At 47.7% G+C, this 18,802-nt stretch overlaps 4 protein-coding genes across 4 annotated transcripts; 1 reads left to right on the forward strand and 3 right to left on the reverse strand.

Moving 5' to 3' along the window:
• The first annotated feature begins 1,368 nt into the window (after nucleotides 1-1,368).
• Nucleotides 1,369-4,943, forward strand: F4812DRAFT_140223 (CP2 transcription factor-domain-containing protein). The gene is made up of 4 exons (XM_047929625.1): nucleotides 1,369-1,434; nucleotides 1,493-1,569; nucleotides 1,740-1,895; nucleotides 2,156-4,943. Exons 2-4 carry the CDS (start codon nucleotides 1,556-1,558, stop codon nucleotides 4,392-4,394), a joined length of 2,409 nt encoding a protein of 802 aa, XP_047787134.1. The 5' UTR covers nucleotides 1,369-1,434; nucleotides 1,493-1,555; the 3' UTR covers nucleotides 4,395-4,943.
• A 5,338-nt stretch (nucleotides 4,944-10,281) lies between these two features.
• Nucleotides 10,282-12,702, reverse strand: F4812DRAFT_440481 (LrgB-like family-domain-containing protein). The gene is made up of 5 exons (XM_047935152.1): nucleotides 12,408-12,702; nucleotides 12,107-12,337; nucleotides 11,935-12,046; nucleotides 10,868-11,863; nucleotides 10,282-10,739 (listed from the first exon to the last, which is right to left on the reverse strand). Exons 1-5 carry the CDS (start codon nucleotides 12,459-12,461, stop codon nucleotides 10,549-10,551), a joined length of 1,584 nt encoding a protein of 527 aa, XP_047787135.1. The 5' UTR covers nucleotides 12,462-12,702; the 3' UTR covers nucleotides 10,282-10,548.
• Nucleotides 12,703-13,094: 392 nt separating this feature from the next.
• F4812DRAFT_140312 (uncharacterized protein) lies at nucleotides 13,095-14,470 on the reverse strand. The gene is made up of 3 exons (XM_047929626.1): nucleotides 14,390-14,470; nucleotides 13,503-14,310; nucleotides 13,095-13,410 (listed from the first exon to the last, which is right to left on the reverse strand). Exons 2-3 carry the CDS (start codon nucleotides 14,308-14,310, stop codon nucleotides 13,172-13,174), a joined length of 1,047 nt encoding a protein of 348 aa, XP_047787136.1. The 5' UTR covers nucleotides 14,390-14,470; the 3' UTR covers nucleotides 13,095-13,171.
• Nucleotides 14,471-15,240: 770 nt separating this feature from the next.
• F4812DRAFT_440484 (beta-lactamase-like protein) lies at nucleotides 15,241-18,551 on the reverse strand. Its single transcript, XM_047935153.1, has 2 exons — nucleotides 18,240-18,551; nucleotides 15,241-18,159 (listed from the first exon to the last, which is right to left on the reverse strand). Exons 1-2 carry the CDS (start codon nucleotides 18,383-18,385, stop codon nucleotides 15,417-15,419), a joined length of 2,889 nt encoding a protein of 962 aa, XP_047787137.1. The 5' UTR covers nucleotides 18,386-18,551; the 3' UTR covers nucleotides 15,241-15,416.
• Between the last annotated feature and the right edge of the window lie 251 nt (nucleotides 18,552-18,802).

Raw genomic sequence — 18,802 nt, forward strand, 5'->3', positions numbered from 1 at the left:
TAAAAAACAACAAACATTCCCACACTTTTTCCCTCCCCAAAATCTCCCCAACCACCAACCCTCTAAAACCCCCCCCCCCCCCCCCCTCCCCCCCCCGGCCCCCCCCCCCCCCATTCTTTTTTTTTTTTTTTTTTTTTTTTTTTTTTTTTTTTTTTTTTCGTTATGTATGAGAGATTCTACTTGGGTGGTATCTAAGCAGGTGTCTTACCTTGCCTCGCCTTACTAGCTTATTTGCATTGTATTAAAGGCTAATCCTCGTTTGCACGCGAATGATACCGTCGGTTGACAAGCCTTAAAAAAAATCGGGCGAAATGGGTAGCGCATAATCTAACCAAGTCACTAGGTCTTTATCCAATTTTGAGACTACGAGAAAAGAGATACAGGAATACCCCATGTGTAGACCTGCGCAGCATCTACCATCTCGGTGCAATGGTGGAAATACTCGAATTACACCCCCCCCTCTCCCCTTTTCTCTTCATCTAACTCAAGCTACACCCCCCTCCCCCCCCCCCCCCCCCACCCCCTCCCCCCTTCTCATACCTAGGTACTAATCGCTGTCTCTTTTTCGAGAGCCTACCTAACCTTACCTTACCTTACCTAGGTACGGTACCTTAACTCCCACCCACTCTTTGGTTAGGTACTCCCTGTACTCTTGTATTTTCGTACTCCTTCTCTTTTCGTCCGAACTTATTATTACGTTTCTGAAGTCCCGGCCCTCTAATGTCTTCGATCCACACCTTACCGTCCCATGCCCATACATATACAAATACAAATACACACTACCTATTACGCCTATAACTTGTTCTATGCTCGTACTAATCTATACCACCAACTCACTTGTCTATCACCGCCACCGCAACCAACGCCGCTGGACCCTGACAGGACCCTAGCCGTTACCTACGTACAAGAGGGTTAGCCAGGCCGGCCCGACCCAGTCCAGTAGTATAGACAAAGGTCGACAAGTTGGGACCTAGATGAAGATTCGCGAATTTCTTACAAGTACTACCAATTCCACCTGGAACACGTTAAAATCCAAGTACCCACTACGCAATCTTTTAGTGAGCTGTACTATATTACTACCAGGTCACCCTCCTGGGGATCCTATCAAATCAGCATCTATTCATATTAATCCTTTTCCGCTCGCTACTTCTCTATTCTCGGTCTTTTTACCCGCTCGTTGGATTCAATACTCTAACACAAGCCCCCCAAATCTATCCCTCCCCTCACGATCGTTCTAGACTTTGCGCCGCGCCGCGCCGCAGATCTCCACGATATTTCTATCGCTTAATATCGACCACTGACCAAAGAAAAATAAAATAACATAAAATAGAACTCACGACAAAACGCTCGCCCACATACATACACGCCGTTGCTAGTTTATCTGTCACTCTACGCTGTCTCTATAACAGGATTAACTTAACGGCTGTCTCTCAAGTTCGCATGCCCTTACTTGAGAGTTAAATCGGAATTTCATAAAAGATTTACATTTCAGGCTCATTTTGAAAACCCGTTAGCATTGCTGTCTTGTGACAGCGCCTGCTTGAGTCTTTTCCAGATGTTTCGTCAGAGGTAAGTTCTGCTTGATTACCGTGTTCCAACCGTTTCCAACCCTTGCATCTGTCCGGTGGGTTGCGGGAACAACATGTTCTTCGTTAATGCCTTTTGTCTTATGCCATATTTATTTGCGACAGTTCCTAATATTCCCTCCGCTCTGCTAACCATGATTGCGCATGATCCAGGACAAGTTCACAAAAGCCTGGCGATGAATTGCTTGCCAATTTCCGACAACAGTTTCCCGAGATCGCGTCTGTAGCCTCGTCTTCGACGGCGGGAGCGCCAGCGCAGAACACTGTGACTGCCGACAACGCAGTTCTTGTTCCCCCCGGCCAGGAACAGTATGTTGCGATTTCCTTCGGACTCGTCCCTGGCACCTGGGATTTATCTTTTTTGTCATTCGCGATGGCGTCTTACAGTCTAATCGTGAGGCGGTGCAAGTGCATCTTAGAGCTTTCGACAAACACAGGCGCGGGGTATTCCGCGGCCCCCAAGCTCGATTATAACTGCTAGCATCAACACGCATGATTCTACTACCAGGAGTAGGATATGCTAGCAGATCAGATCAAATGGTAAAGCTAACCCCGATATTATAATTTAGGCATCAAAGTGCAAGCCAAGATGTGTTCCGAGACCAGGACCCTACGCCGCGGGCTTCGGGCGCGGAGTGGAGGTTTACCCCTTCGTTGCTAGATCCCAATTCCTTTGCTTTCAGCACATTCGCAAACCAACCGCCGGGCTACTACACACCCACGCCTGGAGGTACCAATACGATTTACCATCCACAAGCAGGCGACCTTCATACACCGTCAATGGGTCTCGGAATGGGACTTGTAACTCCCCTATCGCTTCCTACTACTGAAGGCGCCATCCAGGCCGGACCAGCACTACTGGATCTTACTCAGTTTCATCACGGCGTGCCGCCGCATCAGTTTCAACCGCCTTTCGACCCGTTTATTCAACCGACTCCTCCTCAGCCATCTTTCGCACCTTCGTCATTTGTGCATCAGGATACTGGCTATGAGACGATGGACCATGATGGATCACCCCTTGATTCCGATAGCCACGAGGAGCATATAGGCTCTATGGATGCGACATTCCATTCGCAGTCCCCGCCTAATATGATCGGTTTTCAGCATAGACAATTTGGTGCCCCCATGGCTCATCTGCTGCCACCTTCGGCTGACAAGTTTCGTTTCCACTCGACCTTGAACGCGCCAACGGCTATGATCAAGCACGCGGATGAAATCCCGGTGACGTACCTTAACAAGGGGCAAGCTTACTCGTTAGCAGTAGTTGATACCGCGGCAGCTATGCCGATAGTGCCTGGAACGAAGTATCGGACATTTGTGCGCATCTCCTTCGAAGACGACCAACAACGACAAAGACCTGGTGTCTGCTGGAGTTTATGGAAAGAAGGTCGCGGGACCAACGAGGCGCATCAGCGAGGCGGGAAGCTACAAGCGGTCGAGTATGTCGAAGCTGGGCAACCGGCTGAAGGCGATGATAAGAGAACCCGTATCGAGCTGGAGACAGCTTCCTTCGACGGATTTTCGGTTGTTTGGACACCGGGTGTCAACGGTGCCGCGGAGTGTAATATTGCGGTCCGCTTCAATTTCCTCTCGACCGACTTTAGTCATTCCAAGGGCGTTAAGGGCATTCCAGTAAGGTTATGTGCCAAAACGAGCCTTTTATCGGCGACCGATTCGTCTCCCTTGTCAGATCCGACGTTTGAAATTTGCTATTGCAAAGTAAAGCTATTCAGGGACCACGGGGCAGAACGAAAACTTTCAAATGATGTCGCGCATGTTAAAAAGACCATTGACAAACTCAAGCAGCAGATTGCTCAAGCAGAAAGCGGAGCGAAAGATTTCGGGAAACGCAAACGAGGTGGTGGTTCGCATGTCAAGGGTCAAGACCATCAACGTCCAGGGAAAGCGCCAAAGCACAAAAGAACATGGTCAATGTCGTCAACCAGCTCCGCGGGCGGAGGTGGTGGGAACCCGCGACCTTCGCTTGAAGATGATCTGCACTTCAAACTTCAGACTCTGCAGGACATGTTTACAAGCACGCGGCCTGTGAGTATGTTGTACTTGCGTGGCGACGATTTGGATGATCCAGACCTACACCCGGTAACCCTTCCTGGGGAGCCGACGGATCTCACCAAAGTTGACCCGAAGGATGCTGTTGCATGGCAAATCAGAAGCGCACGAAGTTCGGTAGCCGGGTCTTCCCTCGTCTCTCCTTCCCCTAGTTCCATGTCCATGCACTCGCAATCTGCTAATGCCACTCAATGGAACGACTTCCAAAGTGGCGGGGAGGCATCGGCTTCTCGAAGAGCCTCCGAAATGCCAGTCAAAGTCCCCAAGACCGACGATGATGGGAACTTGAGTGGTTGGATAGAAGCACTTGGAGTAGATCCTTCATATAAGCCACCGACCGAAAAGCCTGTGAAGCCTGTCGCCTGCTTTTACGTCGCCCGACGACGTCGGTCAGAGCCCGAGAGGCGAGAACTCCACCGAGCAATCTATTTGGCCCAGCGAACAACATCAGAATTTGTGTCGCGAATTTCGACGAAGTGGGCTATCGACCCTTCGGCCGTTGTGCGAGTAGTCCGCGTCCTAGAAAGCGGGCTGGAAGTAGAAGTAGATGACGATATGATCCAGACCGTATCTGAAGGTCAGGATATGACGCTCGAAGTTGCAGAGGTCGATCGAAGTGTGCCTCAACCTAAGCGAGAATGGGAGATGATGGCCGTCGATGGCCTCAAGGGTGATAGAGACTCAACCCACAGCGCGTTTCGTACGACGACCGGTTACGAACTGCGACTTACATTTTAATTTCTACCTAGGGGTGTCTGCGGGAATTACGTGGAATTACGTGGAGTTTTATTACTTTCGATGATTATACATTGGGGCGAGAAAGACAGACAGTCCTGGAACCGACCGGTCTACGCCGTCTTATTTGTTAACGAACATGATTACTTATACCCTACGAATAACCGGCGGAATTTTGATTTATTATTATTATTATATATATATGGCGTTCGAACGGCACCTTAAAAGATACCATACCGTTTAGGGGCAGCTCTGTTTCTCTCCGATCCCTCTGTTGTGACGGACCGACGTTCGGGTCTTTTAGACTGATGATGCCATATACATTAGAGAAGATACGACCTGTACTATGTATTTCAATTTAGGCGCAGTCATGACGCTATCCTGGGCATGTTTTTCTTGGTCATGGAATATACCCAGTTGGATCGTTTTATAGGTATATATGTAGCTCTTTGGAGCTCAAGGTATTCTATCTGTAGATTTTGGAAGAGGGTTGGCGGGTGAAGCGGGACGGCAGGGAATTACACACTACACGCGAAGCAGACTTCTCTGCAACTTTGTCCAACAAATCTTCGATTTTTCGCATCAACATCTTTCGTTTCTACGGCAACAGGTCTTGTGATATTTATGGGATAATGTGTGAAGGTGTCTGTCTAGTCTGGATATGATATTACAGGATCTGGTGGGCGGCTTACCTGCGAATTTATTTATTCGCCTTATTTAAGGTATATTATATTAGGTACCTTTTATGTTTTTTTGTATGTATACGAACACCAACACATATACGATACAATGAAATCTTGTTCGATGTCATCTACTTAACAAAGTTTAGCTAGATGACGACGCTTTAATCTCCCGAGAATCGCCAATCTACCTGCGGCGCCAATCTCGATCTGTATTATATGTTTACCTACCTGTAATTTTCCTTCGCTTTTACCGCGATGCCCCTTCAAACAGTTTTTTCATCAAACCAATTTTGCGAGCTGGACCGAAGCATCATGGAAACTTCAATTGACGGAACCTTCAAGGTTACCCCTTACCTATGGTCACATTGCATTTGGAAGGGCTGAGGCCTAGATCATTTTGCTGACCTGGGGAGGCTTATTAAGACGTCTTGTAACCATACACGCCATACATGTACCTATCTATCCATGTCGGGCTACCCAACCATTTATTTGGGTAGGCCTTATGTACCTTTTATAGTAATCATGTTATTCCTGCTAACGTTCTGCAGCAAAAAAGAACAGAACGAATAATAAACCATAAGAAGTATAAATATATAAAACTTTGGCATAATTACTTAAATTTATCTAAGGCTACTTGAATGTAATTACTTTAATGTTTGATAACTTGACTGAGGTAAATGTAAGGGTGGACGAGGTTTTATTTATGCCTTGAAGGTATTGTATGTACAATACGTGCCTTGCGTTCCAATCATGCCATCACTACATGTAATACCTAGCAGTAGTACCTGAACTAAGACCTGAGACTTGCGACTTGTTTGGAGCTTTTCGTCCGTCCCATAAGGTGGTGGGCGGAAGTCCGGCTCCAAGACGCCGGGTTCTACCCTTTCATCTCTCTAATCTGCAATCACTACCGCCTAAACCCCTCCTATTAAAACAACAGTGGACAGGGGTTATTTCTCCGAATCGAAACAATCCACGAGGTCCCGTCTTTGCCCCAAATTCCCCCAAATTCCTCCAAAAAAGAAACATAGGTACGGAGAAGAACTACCTAACCCAACCTAAAACAACATTAACAACGCGCTCCTCATTACCTAACCATTGGATCGGTTCAATCATTTTAAAACTCAAAGCACATCCCGGCTCCGTCGTAGTAATTTAGCAACTTACTACTGCTTCTTGCGCAATTTCTTTTTTTTTTTTTTTAATGCATTCTTCGTTTGGAGACGCTATTCGTTTTCTTTCTTAAATACCTAATACTTAATTTGCAGTACTGCTTAATGGGGCGGGGGGAAGGGGCGTTGGTTTACCAATTTCGGAAGAGGGGAACAAAGAGGAATGAATGATAGGTAGGTAGGTTAGGTACCTCCTAGGTAGGTAGTGTATGATAGTTATGATAGCGATAATGGTGATGGTGGTGATGGTGGTGACGATGATGGTGATGATAATGCTGGACGACGTGACAAGCGTCATTTCTCGTCAGACATGAGAGCAACTGACCAACTATCGACAGAACTCGTCAGCCTTCCAATTAAAAGTGGCATACCTACCTAAGATAGGTACCTACTGACATACTCAAGACTTCTAGGTACCTTAATTCATATCCGCTTATTCCCTTACCGCCTCATTATCACAGATACACGCCATTTCTCCAACCCGGACGCGGGTTTGGTGCTCATCCCTGACAGCCTGCTGCCGATAATGAACTGACGTTGGAATAAATTCGACCGCCTCGAAAGCCACAAAGAATGATCGACGGCTTAGGCTTGAGTTGGGGCAGTGCAAGGCTCGCCTTTCTGTGGCGAGTGGTTTGCGCGTTCTGCAAGCTGATGTGGTCGACTGTACGACTCGATATGCGGCTATCTTATGTTGTTACTATATCGTACCCAAGTCCCAAGTGCGCAAGCGGACGGGGGTTGCTCTAGGCGTTCTGTGGTACAATACATGGCTTCGAGGTTATTGGAACAACCTTTGGAAGTAGTACCCCTAACCATCGGGTATGTGGTACTTGGTTACGGTACAGACTTTTGTCCCCCGCCGCGTTTGTGAGACATTAGGTTGCGAGAACAACAACACAAAGGCCTATCTCGACTTGACCAAACTGATTACTCGGGTTCACAACTTGTGGAAACATTGAGACATGACGCAGGGACAAAGACCCTTCAGCTCACAGCCAGCTCTATACGCAGGCTCTTTATCCTAGGTATCCTAGGTGTGCAAGCTCCGTACACGGCTTTTTATAGGTAAGGTAGTTTAGTAGCTCAGATACCTCTCATACTAGCACCCGTTTTACACTAATATTCCAACTACAGATGCGACCATCGTGTTTTAACCTTCTCGGATGGTTGGTAAGCTATTAGAAACCCGAACGGCGCCAATGGCGTTAAATCTCGGACACTGCGTTTTTCACTGTGCTATTCTTAAGAAGTCAAAACGATAAACCCAGCATCGCGCTCTATCGCCGGTGCGAATGACGGTATTGTATTGTACAAAGGTAATTACTTCACTAAGCCTCAGGCGCCAATCACCTTTTAATATCAACCGCTCCAGTTATGAAGGTATCAAGGCACTTATCCGCTACCCAAGTTACCTATTCAAGCAGTACCTAGCTTACATGCAGGCCTTATGTTAGGTACTTGGTAATCTTTTAGCGCTGTCCTCAGTAATTTCAGCGCATTTTATTATACTACCTACCTGGTACCTAGTATTACATTGCATTGCATTACGGCGGGTTTAATCATCAGCAAGTATCAGTCGGCGTTTATACTATGTAGCGAGAGGTACATCCGGGGCCGATGCAAACCCCTGAAGCTGCAGCTAAAAAAGATTCGTTGTAGCGGGTAGGAAGAGAAGAACAGTACCGTTACACCTCACGATTTGGGGTTCACTGGGTCCTGCATAATAGGTTAGGTTAGGTAGTAGGTATGTACCTAATGCAACTGTGACGCGCTGCGAGCTGAACCCCCGTCGATTGGGAAAATTTTGGCGCTGTTTAGTGGTTCAAGTACTGGTACTTACAGCAACAGCCGACAGGTCAGGGGGGTTCACACTCGCCACAGCTCTTCTAGACCTACGGGAGGCTTGACCTCCGGCAAACAGCACCGGACTCTCCGCGAATGCCGGGTTGAAATATGCCGGAACCGACTGGTGGCGGAAACTGCATAAGCAAAGCAAATCTTCAAATTTTTTTACCAATTTATTATCAGGTACCAGTGGCAGTGCATTTGGTTCAGATCGCGCTAGCTTTCAACCTAAGCGATACCTCGGTCATATGTTAAAGTTATCAACTTGTGGTTGCACTCCCATGCGACTTGCCGGGGCAGCGGGGGACAGATGATAGCTTCACAAAGCTCCCCATGAACAGCCCGATCTAGACAGCAGAGGGAGGCCTCCATATACCACGTGGAGTTGCAATCTACGACATATGCATGTCTCATCTAGACCCGGGTCCAATAAGAGCTTGAAGAGAGGGCTCATTTCAGCTGGTCAGGGAGACCCCAAGTATCGAAGCGAAGACATCCCCGGTCCTAGTTCCGGCGTAATTTTGCACGATGCCTTAGGGGCCGCCACTTGTAGTTCGCGTAGCTACGTGCAGGAACCTCAGACGCTGTTAAGTAACCGTCAGCAATCATGGAACCAATAATGAACGCGGTTCAGGGGGACTATAAAAAAAGACGTTGAGGCTAAAAGTGTTTACTATCGCCACGAGCATACACGATCATAGCACCCAGAGATAAGCCACATATTATCGTCTCACGCCCTAGGGTGATTCCCTCTTCAAGCAATTCCGGTGCGACGATAGCAGATGCTTCTTCAGCCACTAGCCACATCATTACGACGCAACATGGTTTTTAAAAGGGGTAGATGAGGCGTTTACGTAGGCATTGATCGATCATCGCTTGTTTTAGACACATAAGTTGCCACTCCTAAGCCACAAACCCCGAGAGACTTCCTGGCCGAAACAGAGTGTCACAATAGCCAATGATAATGCTCTATCAGGTAGGAAAATTTCCTCATCCGGTAGTCATTCCCATTCGCCACATATCCCCTAAGTATACTAGCAACGGGAAGTTGATATTTTTAGGTACTTACAACAGCTTTACGTCAAGTATTACCTACCTAGGTATCTTTGATGGGTGTTCGTTAAACGATAGATCATCTCTGGCTCCGATTCCTACCTACCCGTTTTAACAGCCGTACTCAGAGGTTGGCGCGACGATCGCAGTGGTAAATAGAAAGGTAGAATCGGAGCGTGGCCCTACGAAGCAGGATAGGATCATGTCCTCAGTACATCAACAAGTTCGCGGCGTTGGCGGCGGGGGGGAGGGGGGATGTACCCTATTAGGCAAGACCACTTAAGGACCTTCAAATCCTGACGACAAAGTGGCTAGTGAGCTGGTGAAGTAGCCCGACGACAGCGAGCTAAGTGCGTGCCGCAGTGATCAGCGACCCGGTTGCCTTTTCGGGACGGAGTCGAGGCCGAGAGATATCCGGCACTTATTAGTCCGAGACCGGCTCTCGGTACGCTGAGCTCGCAATGTATGCGGAAATATGGAAAGGGTACTGATAGATCTACATCTCTAGTTCCCACGGCATCATGACCCGAGCTTTATTTGCGATATGACGGAATGTTAGTCGATTAGTCGATGATGCCACTAGCCGACCATCATGACGAGAGTCGTTGAAGTTGATAAACTACACTACATGTATCTTATGCGTTGTCAATCTACAAGCGTAAACGCCGCCTCTATACAATACAATACTAGCGTTTTATTAGTCTAATAACACGAATACCTATCATACCTATCATCTAAACTACTTACTTACCTATAGGTATACCTAAGGTACCTAAAACTCGGTCCCTTGGTTAAGTCGGGCTATTTTTTCACTAATTTACCAAGTGACGTCATATCTTGAACTTGAGAGGGGCAGCTAGAGTTGATCAAATGACAATGGAGATCCCATAGATAGGTGCATAATAGCAGTTACCTTATTTGTGCAAGATGCCCGAATACCTACAATACACTACGGAGCTGGGATCCGAAAAAAAACCGAATGAGTTATTTCGATTTCGTACTTAAAGTTTACCTTAGGAGATGTGAGATAGGTACCTCCTTGTGACTTGAGGGCGCTATAACCAGATATAGCGGTAATCTTGTTAGGAGTAGGGTTTTTAACAAGTTAGACACTTACATGAAGGAGTTCAAATATGCGATGGTTCAAGCTAGTGAATCGATATAAATAAATAATTAAATAATTCGCCAACGTTGTTTTTTAGGGGCATAGATAATCAACTGACCACCATAAACCTGCCAAGCGTTCAAAGTGCTCGACCTAAAACAAGAACCGAAATATCTAAATAGCTGGATAAGCCTTCTAACAATAATTCCAACAAATACCAAGTGTCAATCTAAAACAGGTATGTATTCTGAGCCGAAATGATACATATCAGCTCGACTAGAGATTCCGTTCCAGAATTATAGTTGTACCAGTGACTGAATTGCAACCGTTATCGGTGGTATAGACGTGAACAGCACGGTGATAGTGCCGAACACGCTCATGGCAAGGATAGACAGCGCGGCAGCTCGCGGATCGGTACGCAAGAGTAATGCTGCCGCCATGGCAGACGAGTTGGCACCGAGCGTAACGCCGCGAGTAACGTAGTCATCTGCATACCAGGTAAGTTAGATGGTAGGTCACAACCTAAGAATAGGATTATCTACCTAGGTTGCAGATACGGGAGATGTGATGTGATGTGATGAGATCTGAAACATAAAATGACGCGTGCATGCTTACCTTGGGGAATCTTGAGGAATTTCAACATGCTCTCACCAACCAGCACTCCGACAATCCCACTCATAATAGCCAATGCCGCCACGGTGTTCAAGTCACCGCCCAAGTTGGCTGCCGCTGGCACCGCAAGAGCCAGCGTGAGGCTGCGCGCCGCGAAAGCAAGGCTGCGTTGAGCGCTGATACCAACGGCATAGCAGATATACGGGTATGCGAAGAGGGAGCCGATAGAGATAGCGACGTTAGGAATAATAATCGAGGCGAAGTGCTGCTTCAGCTCGCGTCGGTACCGATATACGGGAAATGCGAAAGAGACAATGCTGGCATCCAGCACGCTGGCGAGCAAATTACCGGCTCCCGGAAGACCACGGACGCCGCTCCAGATCTCCGTGTATCCGACTCCTGTCTTATACGCAGCAAGGGTAACCGGGAGGCTATCGCCCTTAATAAGCCCAAGGACCCAGATTCCTAGTGTGGTGAACAGAGACGACACGAGAACGGGATGGAGATATCGTTTCCAACTTTCCGGGAGGAACACTGCCAGGAAGTACATTAGGATGTTGAAGCTTATATGCATCGGCATTGCGTAGCCGGCGCCATAGTACACCGGGAGTCCCACGAACAAGAAAATCGCGCTCCAAGTCAGAAGGTCCAGTCTGGTGGTGATGATTGCTGCCCAGCGATCCGATCTAGATGGCGGTATTGGCGCTTGTGGCGGCAGGTCGGGGCGGTCCGCGTCGCTATCTACGACGGTGCGGCTGGACTGGGAGTCCTCTCCTTGATGAGCATCCCGAGACGGCAGGGGACGCTGTAAGTCTACCTCGACAGACTGGGGCGTCGATTGGCCTGTATGTTCTGGGGTTGTATTCATAATGATATCTTCGCTGTCAGGGCCTAGCTCCTCCGCTCGCTCGGTCATTGCCCGCTTTGACGATCCGAGAACAAGCTGTAAAGCCCGGGTCATATAAGCGGCAAGGGCCATCATTACGAGAAACCCGATCACTTGAGCGGAATTGCTAAGTTAGATCTTTGTAGCTTTATGATTATGATGGATTTTCACTCTGGCCACTTACCAAAGATTGCGATTATCTTAAGGACTTCGATCCCCCCTATCGACGGGCTCAGGGGTAATAAGACGAAAGAAGGTGTGAATAGGACGTTTATCCATCGCAGCGCCCAACCGCCCTAATGAAGATATATGTCAGTATTGGCATAATGCGCGGATAGGGCAGCGAGATCGTTTACCGGAATCTCGATAATAGAAACAATATGCTTCGTCCGATGCTCGCCGAGAAGTTGCTCGGACAGCAGTAGCGCCGCGAAAAGGATGATGAGGCAAGCTACCGACGACGGAAAAGGCACAGACCCAAGATTGAATAACCTGTTGACCGCAAAGCAGGACAACAGCATGAGTATTATGCCGAAAGGCACGTAAAGCCATGATTGTACGATGTTGTTCCGGGAATGCCGGAACGCCTGTACGGAAGTGATTGGATTAGTTATGTGCCGCATAATTAAATCAGGGGAAGATTTACGACGATCTTACAAGTTGTACGGCGGATAGTAAATCATCTCGAAAACGCTTACGTTCAGTTGCCATGAGGAAGAATTCATTGGATTAAAATGGGGGGAAAGCTAGCATGGAAAGGGGACGTTGAAGTTATTCCAAGACTCGTTCATTACTATTATATGCAGTCCATACTCTTGGTTAAGTTAGGAGATAGGTACTGTACCTACCTACCTTGCATGTAAGCTTTGACGACTGAGGCAATTTTTTGTTTTGTTTATGGGGTAAGCCACATTGATTTTCCTTAACACACCTCCGATCTCGGCCCATTCAATGATAGCACGTTATGTGTTATAAGTATTAAGGAACATTCATATGTTATGCCTCTTCATACCTAATGTTATACCTCTATTTCAGGCTATCTGTTTGGAGTTACCATTTATTAGAAGCTAGTGAGGTTGGTCCATATGCCCCTTGTCCCTTATCCACCATAAAAATCATCGCGAGGGTCTTGTCTGAAAACAAGTACAATTTATTTCGTCCCTTTTCATTTTGGAGAAGGGGAATTCAGAGACAGAAGATGAAAAGCAAATCTAGGAATCGCGCAAAACGCCCAGAAGGCTATATGCTATATGCGCATTCAACTTAAAAGAGTTGATGCCAACCTAAGCTAGAAACCCGAAATCGTCAACGTCGGTGTCGTGTACCTAAACCCCCAGGTCCTATGCTCGTCGCCAATTGACTACAAATTCTTAGTAGGTAGATTTTGGGCGGCTGCTTAAGCTGCTTCTACCTGCAGGCCCCTATGATTGCGCAGGATTCTTCTTTGATTCGGCGTAGACCAAGACCTTAAGTTTCGGCTCTCTGACTTGGTAGGGGGGCGGTACTTTGCTCTTTGCGACTGCCCAGAGGTCTTTCAGGTCGCTAAAGACATTCCACAGTTCTTCGTGAATGAGTAGACACGACGTGTCCTTTTCTTGCACCTCGTAGTACGTGAATCGCTTGTCCTCGAAACTGTCGAGCTTGTCTCGTCGCGCAATATCTGGAAATTGGACATGTTTATTAGAACGTTCCCATGTAACAGAAGACGGAGAAGTTATTGTTTTCTCCCGAGTTATTTGAAGAAGTTCTTACCTAGAAATTTATGAAAGGTCTCAGAGACGATTTGAGAATTCCGCGCTGGTGTTCGAGATGGTACGGGCATGGTCTTAGCTGGCTGGCCACCTTGCTCTTTGATGGTCCCTTGATGGTCTCGCTTCTTTCCTCTTGAAACAGGCGGGAGAGACTTGATATTCTTGACGGTCAATTGAACCATAAAATATAAAGTCTCCATGCCCTGGAAGTGGGGAACAAAGTCCTCCAAAGTCTTGGGACAGATCGTGCTGGCCTTGTGAATGTTATCACGACATAAGCACTGAAAACCCATGTTGACTGAACCGGAAACAGCCTGGTTCTTGTAGTCTATGCCGACGTATCTGATTCCCCCCAATACCTCCAAATTCCGGAATGGATGAATGCCTGGGTTAAGAATGCGCCCAAGAAAACGGACACAGACAAGATCACGGGTACAGTCAATGAAAGCGTCGAACTTCCGCGAAAACCCCCGTGGTCGCAAAATTGAAGTCCCTTCGGAGAATTTCTTCATAACATCCCATGAGTATTTGTCAGTTTTAGAGATTTTGTTACGGACTCTCCATGTCGATCGATCAGATGATGGGCAGCCCCAGGTGTCAACGAGTAACTCATTAACTATATTGCCATCTTTTATCTTTCTTCGGAATTCGAGGGTGAGGAAATGGACACCGGGAGGAAGCAGCACCTGCCGCCAGATCTCGAGTCTTAGCTCTGGGATGAGGTCTTGGTACTTGGAGAACTCTGGGGACGGCTTTTTTACTAGGTCCTGAGTGACATCCTGTTCTCGAAGGGGGTTTCGGCGTGGCATCTATAATGATTGTCAGCTAGACGGATATCGGTTGGCAATGAGGTATAACATAAAGCCCTGGTCTGATACGAATACGTACATTTATAGATTGCACGAAGCGAAGTATGTATTAAGGGGAGTGTCCGTCAAGAGATGTGAGGGGTGACTCTCCCAGAGATAAAGTATCTTGTTTGGGGGAAATAAAAATGCCGGGAGCAATAAACACGAAGGGGGCTGTTATTGCGAAATGTAAGCGCGTGAAGGAGAGTGAAATGAGAACCTTACGCTGTCGCAAAGTATCATAAAAAGCCGAAAGATAAAATAAATGATGGTGGTGAAGATGTGAAAAGTAGGTGTCTGACCTCGTTTGCGCGACTGTAAAAAAAGGGAATGAGTTCACAGCAAATGTGGTGAAAAATTAAAATGGCAACTGCGAAACATTCTACCAACTGGGATTTTGCTACTTGTGTTGGAAGGTACTTAGAGAAAGCGGCAATGCTTAATGGAAGAAGTTGGCCAGATTCAAACACCTATTGTATTGTATCTCCGTTCGAAATTCGCGGAGGTTTGAATTAAATATAAGCATGTCAAAGCATGTTCTACGAGAGCATACGATTCTAGAAGGGATATGAGAAGTATAAACCTGGTTATCCAACAGATATTAGCATGTAAAGTTAAATACGTACCTAGGTAGGAGGAAGGTATGTCAATAGTTCCGCAAGCACGAGAAACGAGTTACGATTTGAAATCGCAACGTAGGAGTTTCCTCTCTAATGTTTCCTACCTCTGGTCCTTTAGAGCATAACAGGAGGATCATCGGTTTTGCTGGTATTAGTGCTTGCCGACTTATTCAGGGGCATCACTTACCTTAAGTACTTAGGAGGTAGTGTAATAACACTGAAAATTTGTTATGGCAAGACTACCTGACCTGCCATAGAATAGCCACGCGGGTAACAAATAAACTGTGAATGTACTCCATTTTGGCAATTAAGACGTAGCATCATGAGCAACTCACATTATCTTATGGTAGGCAAATACTGCGACTTAATGTTAAGGGCAAGCGCTCATTTAGTCCTACAAGGTAGTCATACACACGACCATCCATTAAACCCCGGCGATTCATTCAATTAAGCACCCGCGACCACGGCCAGACTCTCGTAAATAGTCTTCTTCACGGCGTAGAAAGTGCCACCGAGCTGGGTAGCGGGGCCACCATCCGTCGGGAGGCCGATACTCTCCACATCAATCCGTCCCGCCGTAGTCTTCCGCACGACCACCGACCCGTCTACCAATAGCGTACCTTCACCCCTGAACTCCGCCGTGTGGCCCGACTGCTGCATGGCCTTTCTGAGATCCGCCAGCCGTAGATCTCCCACGTGTAGAGGTTGGGCGACAGACCGTGCTGCTGAGGCCATATTGGAGGGAAGAACGTCAAGAGTGGGTTCGACGGATTCTTCCTTCTTCTCTGCCGCCGCCGTCGTCGCCACCTCCTCCGCCTCCGTTGGAGATTCCGTCGAGTCCTCAATCTTCAGGCGTTTGTTCGCAGCTTCCTCGTCGCGGCGTGCCGCCAGCTCCTTCTGCATTGTAAGCAATCGTCCTGTGACTGTCGCAATGCTTAACCCGCGAACGTTCTGCCACTTAAGCTGCTTCACAAGCGAGGGTGCTAGCTTCACTACCCAGGCATTCGTGTCAACGCTCGCATCAACAGTCACGCCCACATTTGGCGTGTAGATACTAACGGAACCTTCTGCCAAGAGCTTCTTGCAATCCGAAGCAAGCGTCAAGGTTTCTCCCTCGCTTCCGCCGATGAGAATGAGCTTTCGAGGTTGAATCAAAGGAATCAACATATGGAGGCTTCGCTTATCATGAATACCACTGAGGTCGATAAACTCGACCTCCAGCTTTATAGCGACGGTCTGCTTCGTCAGCACCAATTTTGACGGGCCCAAATTTGTCTCATCCGGATCGTCGGGAATCCCATCGAGTTCATCTTCGACAGGGCCGTCGGATAATGCCGGTTCAAACTCGTCGGTAACGTTACGAATCAGATGTGGTCTCTTCGATGGACCAGAACCGTGGTGTTTGGCCGAAAATGCGGCATTATCCCACTTCCGCTTTTTTCCAAGTTTCCCCCCCTCTTCATCCCTCCCCGTCTGCGCCAAATCCTGGGCGTCGTTGTCGTCTCTTTCTTCTGCCCTTAAGAAATCTTCCGGTCGAATGAGCTCTCCATAGTCGTCGGCGCGCTTTCGACGAACCGGGTGCGGAAACATTCTATCTCTTCCTTTCTTGTTCCTTACATCAAAATCATAAACACCCTTCTTTTTTAGCAATATGTTGATGCCAAGATCTTCGTCTGTTAGAGCCGCCTTCTTCCTACTGGCCTGGCCCATCGTGGTGGCAGCATTTAAAGCCCTACCCTGTTGTTCATTATCGGAATCTTCAGATTCCGACTCTGATTCGGAAGCCTCGTCGCCTACATCCCCGGCCGCTTCAAGGACGTTGGCCACTCCGCTTTGGAGAGTAGTTTGAAGCTGGCGCTGCTGTGCAAGCCATTGCTGATATATGGCAAGGTCGTTCCCTTCTAAAGGCTGTCTCTTCGCATCTGTGAATTCAAGCTCGCGCGAATTTGTATCATTTGAAACCTCACTCGCGTGTGCTTGGCTTTCTTTCCACCATGTCCATAGAGTTCTCGCTAAAGACGGGTGTGTCTCCGAGGCTAGGGACGGATATTCTGTCAGAATGACCATGTTTTTCGGGTCCTGGGCAATCCTTTTCAGCACGTCCTTTGAGAACCCCCATTCGAGGGTAGAGTCGCTAGCGAGAATGACCCTGCCAGACGGGGAACTCTCGTCAGTTTCGCCATCAAAGACCTTCTCGATTTGACCCCTTCTATCCAGTAATTTCAGGAACCTAAAGTCGAATGGACCAGCTTCCTTGGCAGATTTCGTACCATCTGTTACACCATTAACTCGCCTGGAGCCATCGACCACAGCCTCGAATTCACGGACGATGCCGTCATCCATCCATTCAAGCATACTTCGCGCGTATCTCATGGTACTGTGGATATTACGTCCCGCCAGATAGAGTTTAGCAGATTTGAGTTGGCCGTCGCCTGTTGTCGCGTCCGCTCGCCATGCATGGTCCATCAAGTAGGCCAGCTCCAAAACCCGAGCGCTCGAGTCGACAGGTATCAGAACGGTACCTCCCCTTGTAATGCAAGCCTTAACCTTGTTCAGTAATTGTTCGTCTCGCTTGCTCCGACCTCCAGCGATAGCCGTCTTCTCGCCACCTCTACTGCTGCATACCAGAGCGGTCGGCTTTCGTAACTGTTCGATAATTTCGGCGCCTCCGCCTCCCGCACCACCTAACCAGGCTGCTCCCGCAAACACATTTTCACGTCCTTGATTCCAATCTACGGCGTACACGATGGATTCCAACCCGTGCTGTATATGCCATATGGTACCTCCTAGGGTTCGACCGGAGTTGTAAGCTGTAATGGTCAACCCATTTAAGGGAGGGGAGAATGGGGAGCCGAGTGGTTGGTGCGGCTGAGAGTACTTCAGAGGGTGTATTAGTGAGAAGTATGTCGCGATCTCCTCAGGAGTGGGGGCCTGCAAGAGAATTTCGGAGGAAGACTGTTGGGTCGCGTACGAGACCTCTTCAAGAGAGGCAGAAGATATGGTGGTGGCAGCAACGGGAGTAGAGGCGTAAAGATCCTGAAGCAGGGTACGACCTAAGGCAATAACGGGAGATGTCGCATAGACCGGGATCGCCGTGAAACGGGGAAAGTGTTTACAGCAGTGCGCAAAGGCAGCGATGTGGTTTGTTGTGGCATGGGTTAGAAGGATTAACGACAACGTGGGCACCTGTCTGTTAGCAACAGATGTTAGCCATACGGTCGATACAGATATATAGATATAGCATTGCGAAGATTAAGTAGGTTAGCACACTTTTCCAGTTCCTTAAGCTTAGCGACGTCAAAGGACTCATCCCAACCAACGTCAACTAAGACCTTGATACCTCCATCTAGTTCAAGGATGGATTGCGACGCGGCTGATTCTGATAGCGCTCCCTGTAATGAGCTGAAGGTAAACATGACTACGTCATCGTACTAAGAGACCTAAGGAATTAATTTTTGATCTTATCAGTGCTTAACTAGATGATAATTTATTGGCGATGTGAGGTTTGCGCCAATGTGGGAAATGCGCATTGAAAGGTGGGCGTTGTGAATGCAAAAGAAGATGGGAATTGCTTTGAAGTTTGAAGTTTGAAGGTCGATTTGAATTCGCGGTACCTAGGTACCAAATAAATTTAGTGTTAGGTACCTACCTTAGGTAAGCCACCGTTGGCATTCCACCGTTTCAAAGCTATCAGAGCTACTAAGTACAGGTAGGTACGGATGACCCTTGCAAAAGTTTATCCATAGGGAGATCCCTATCAAGCTGTCAACAGCTGGTTAGCTTGGTCTGCCACTTGATAGCGCATGATCTTCTTGTACATCTAAAAGTTTAAA

This window comes from Daldinia caldariorum, assembly GCF_022478825.1.
Source record: "Daldinia caldariorum strain CBS 122874 unplaced genomic scaffold F4812scaffold_17, whole genome shotgun sequence".
Taxonomy (NCBI): Eukaryota; Fungi; Ascomycota; class Sordariomycetes; order Xylariales; family Hypoxylaceae; genus Daldinia; species Daldinia caldariorum.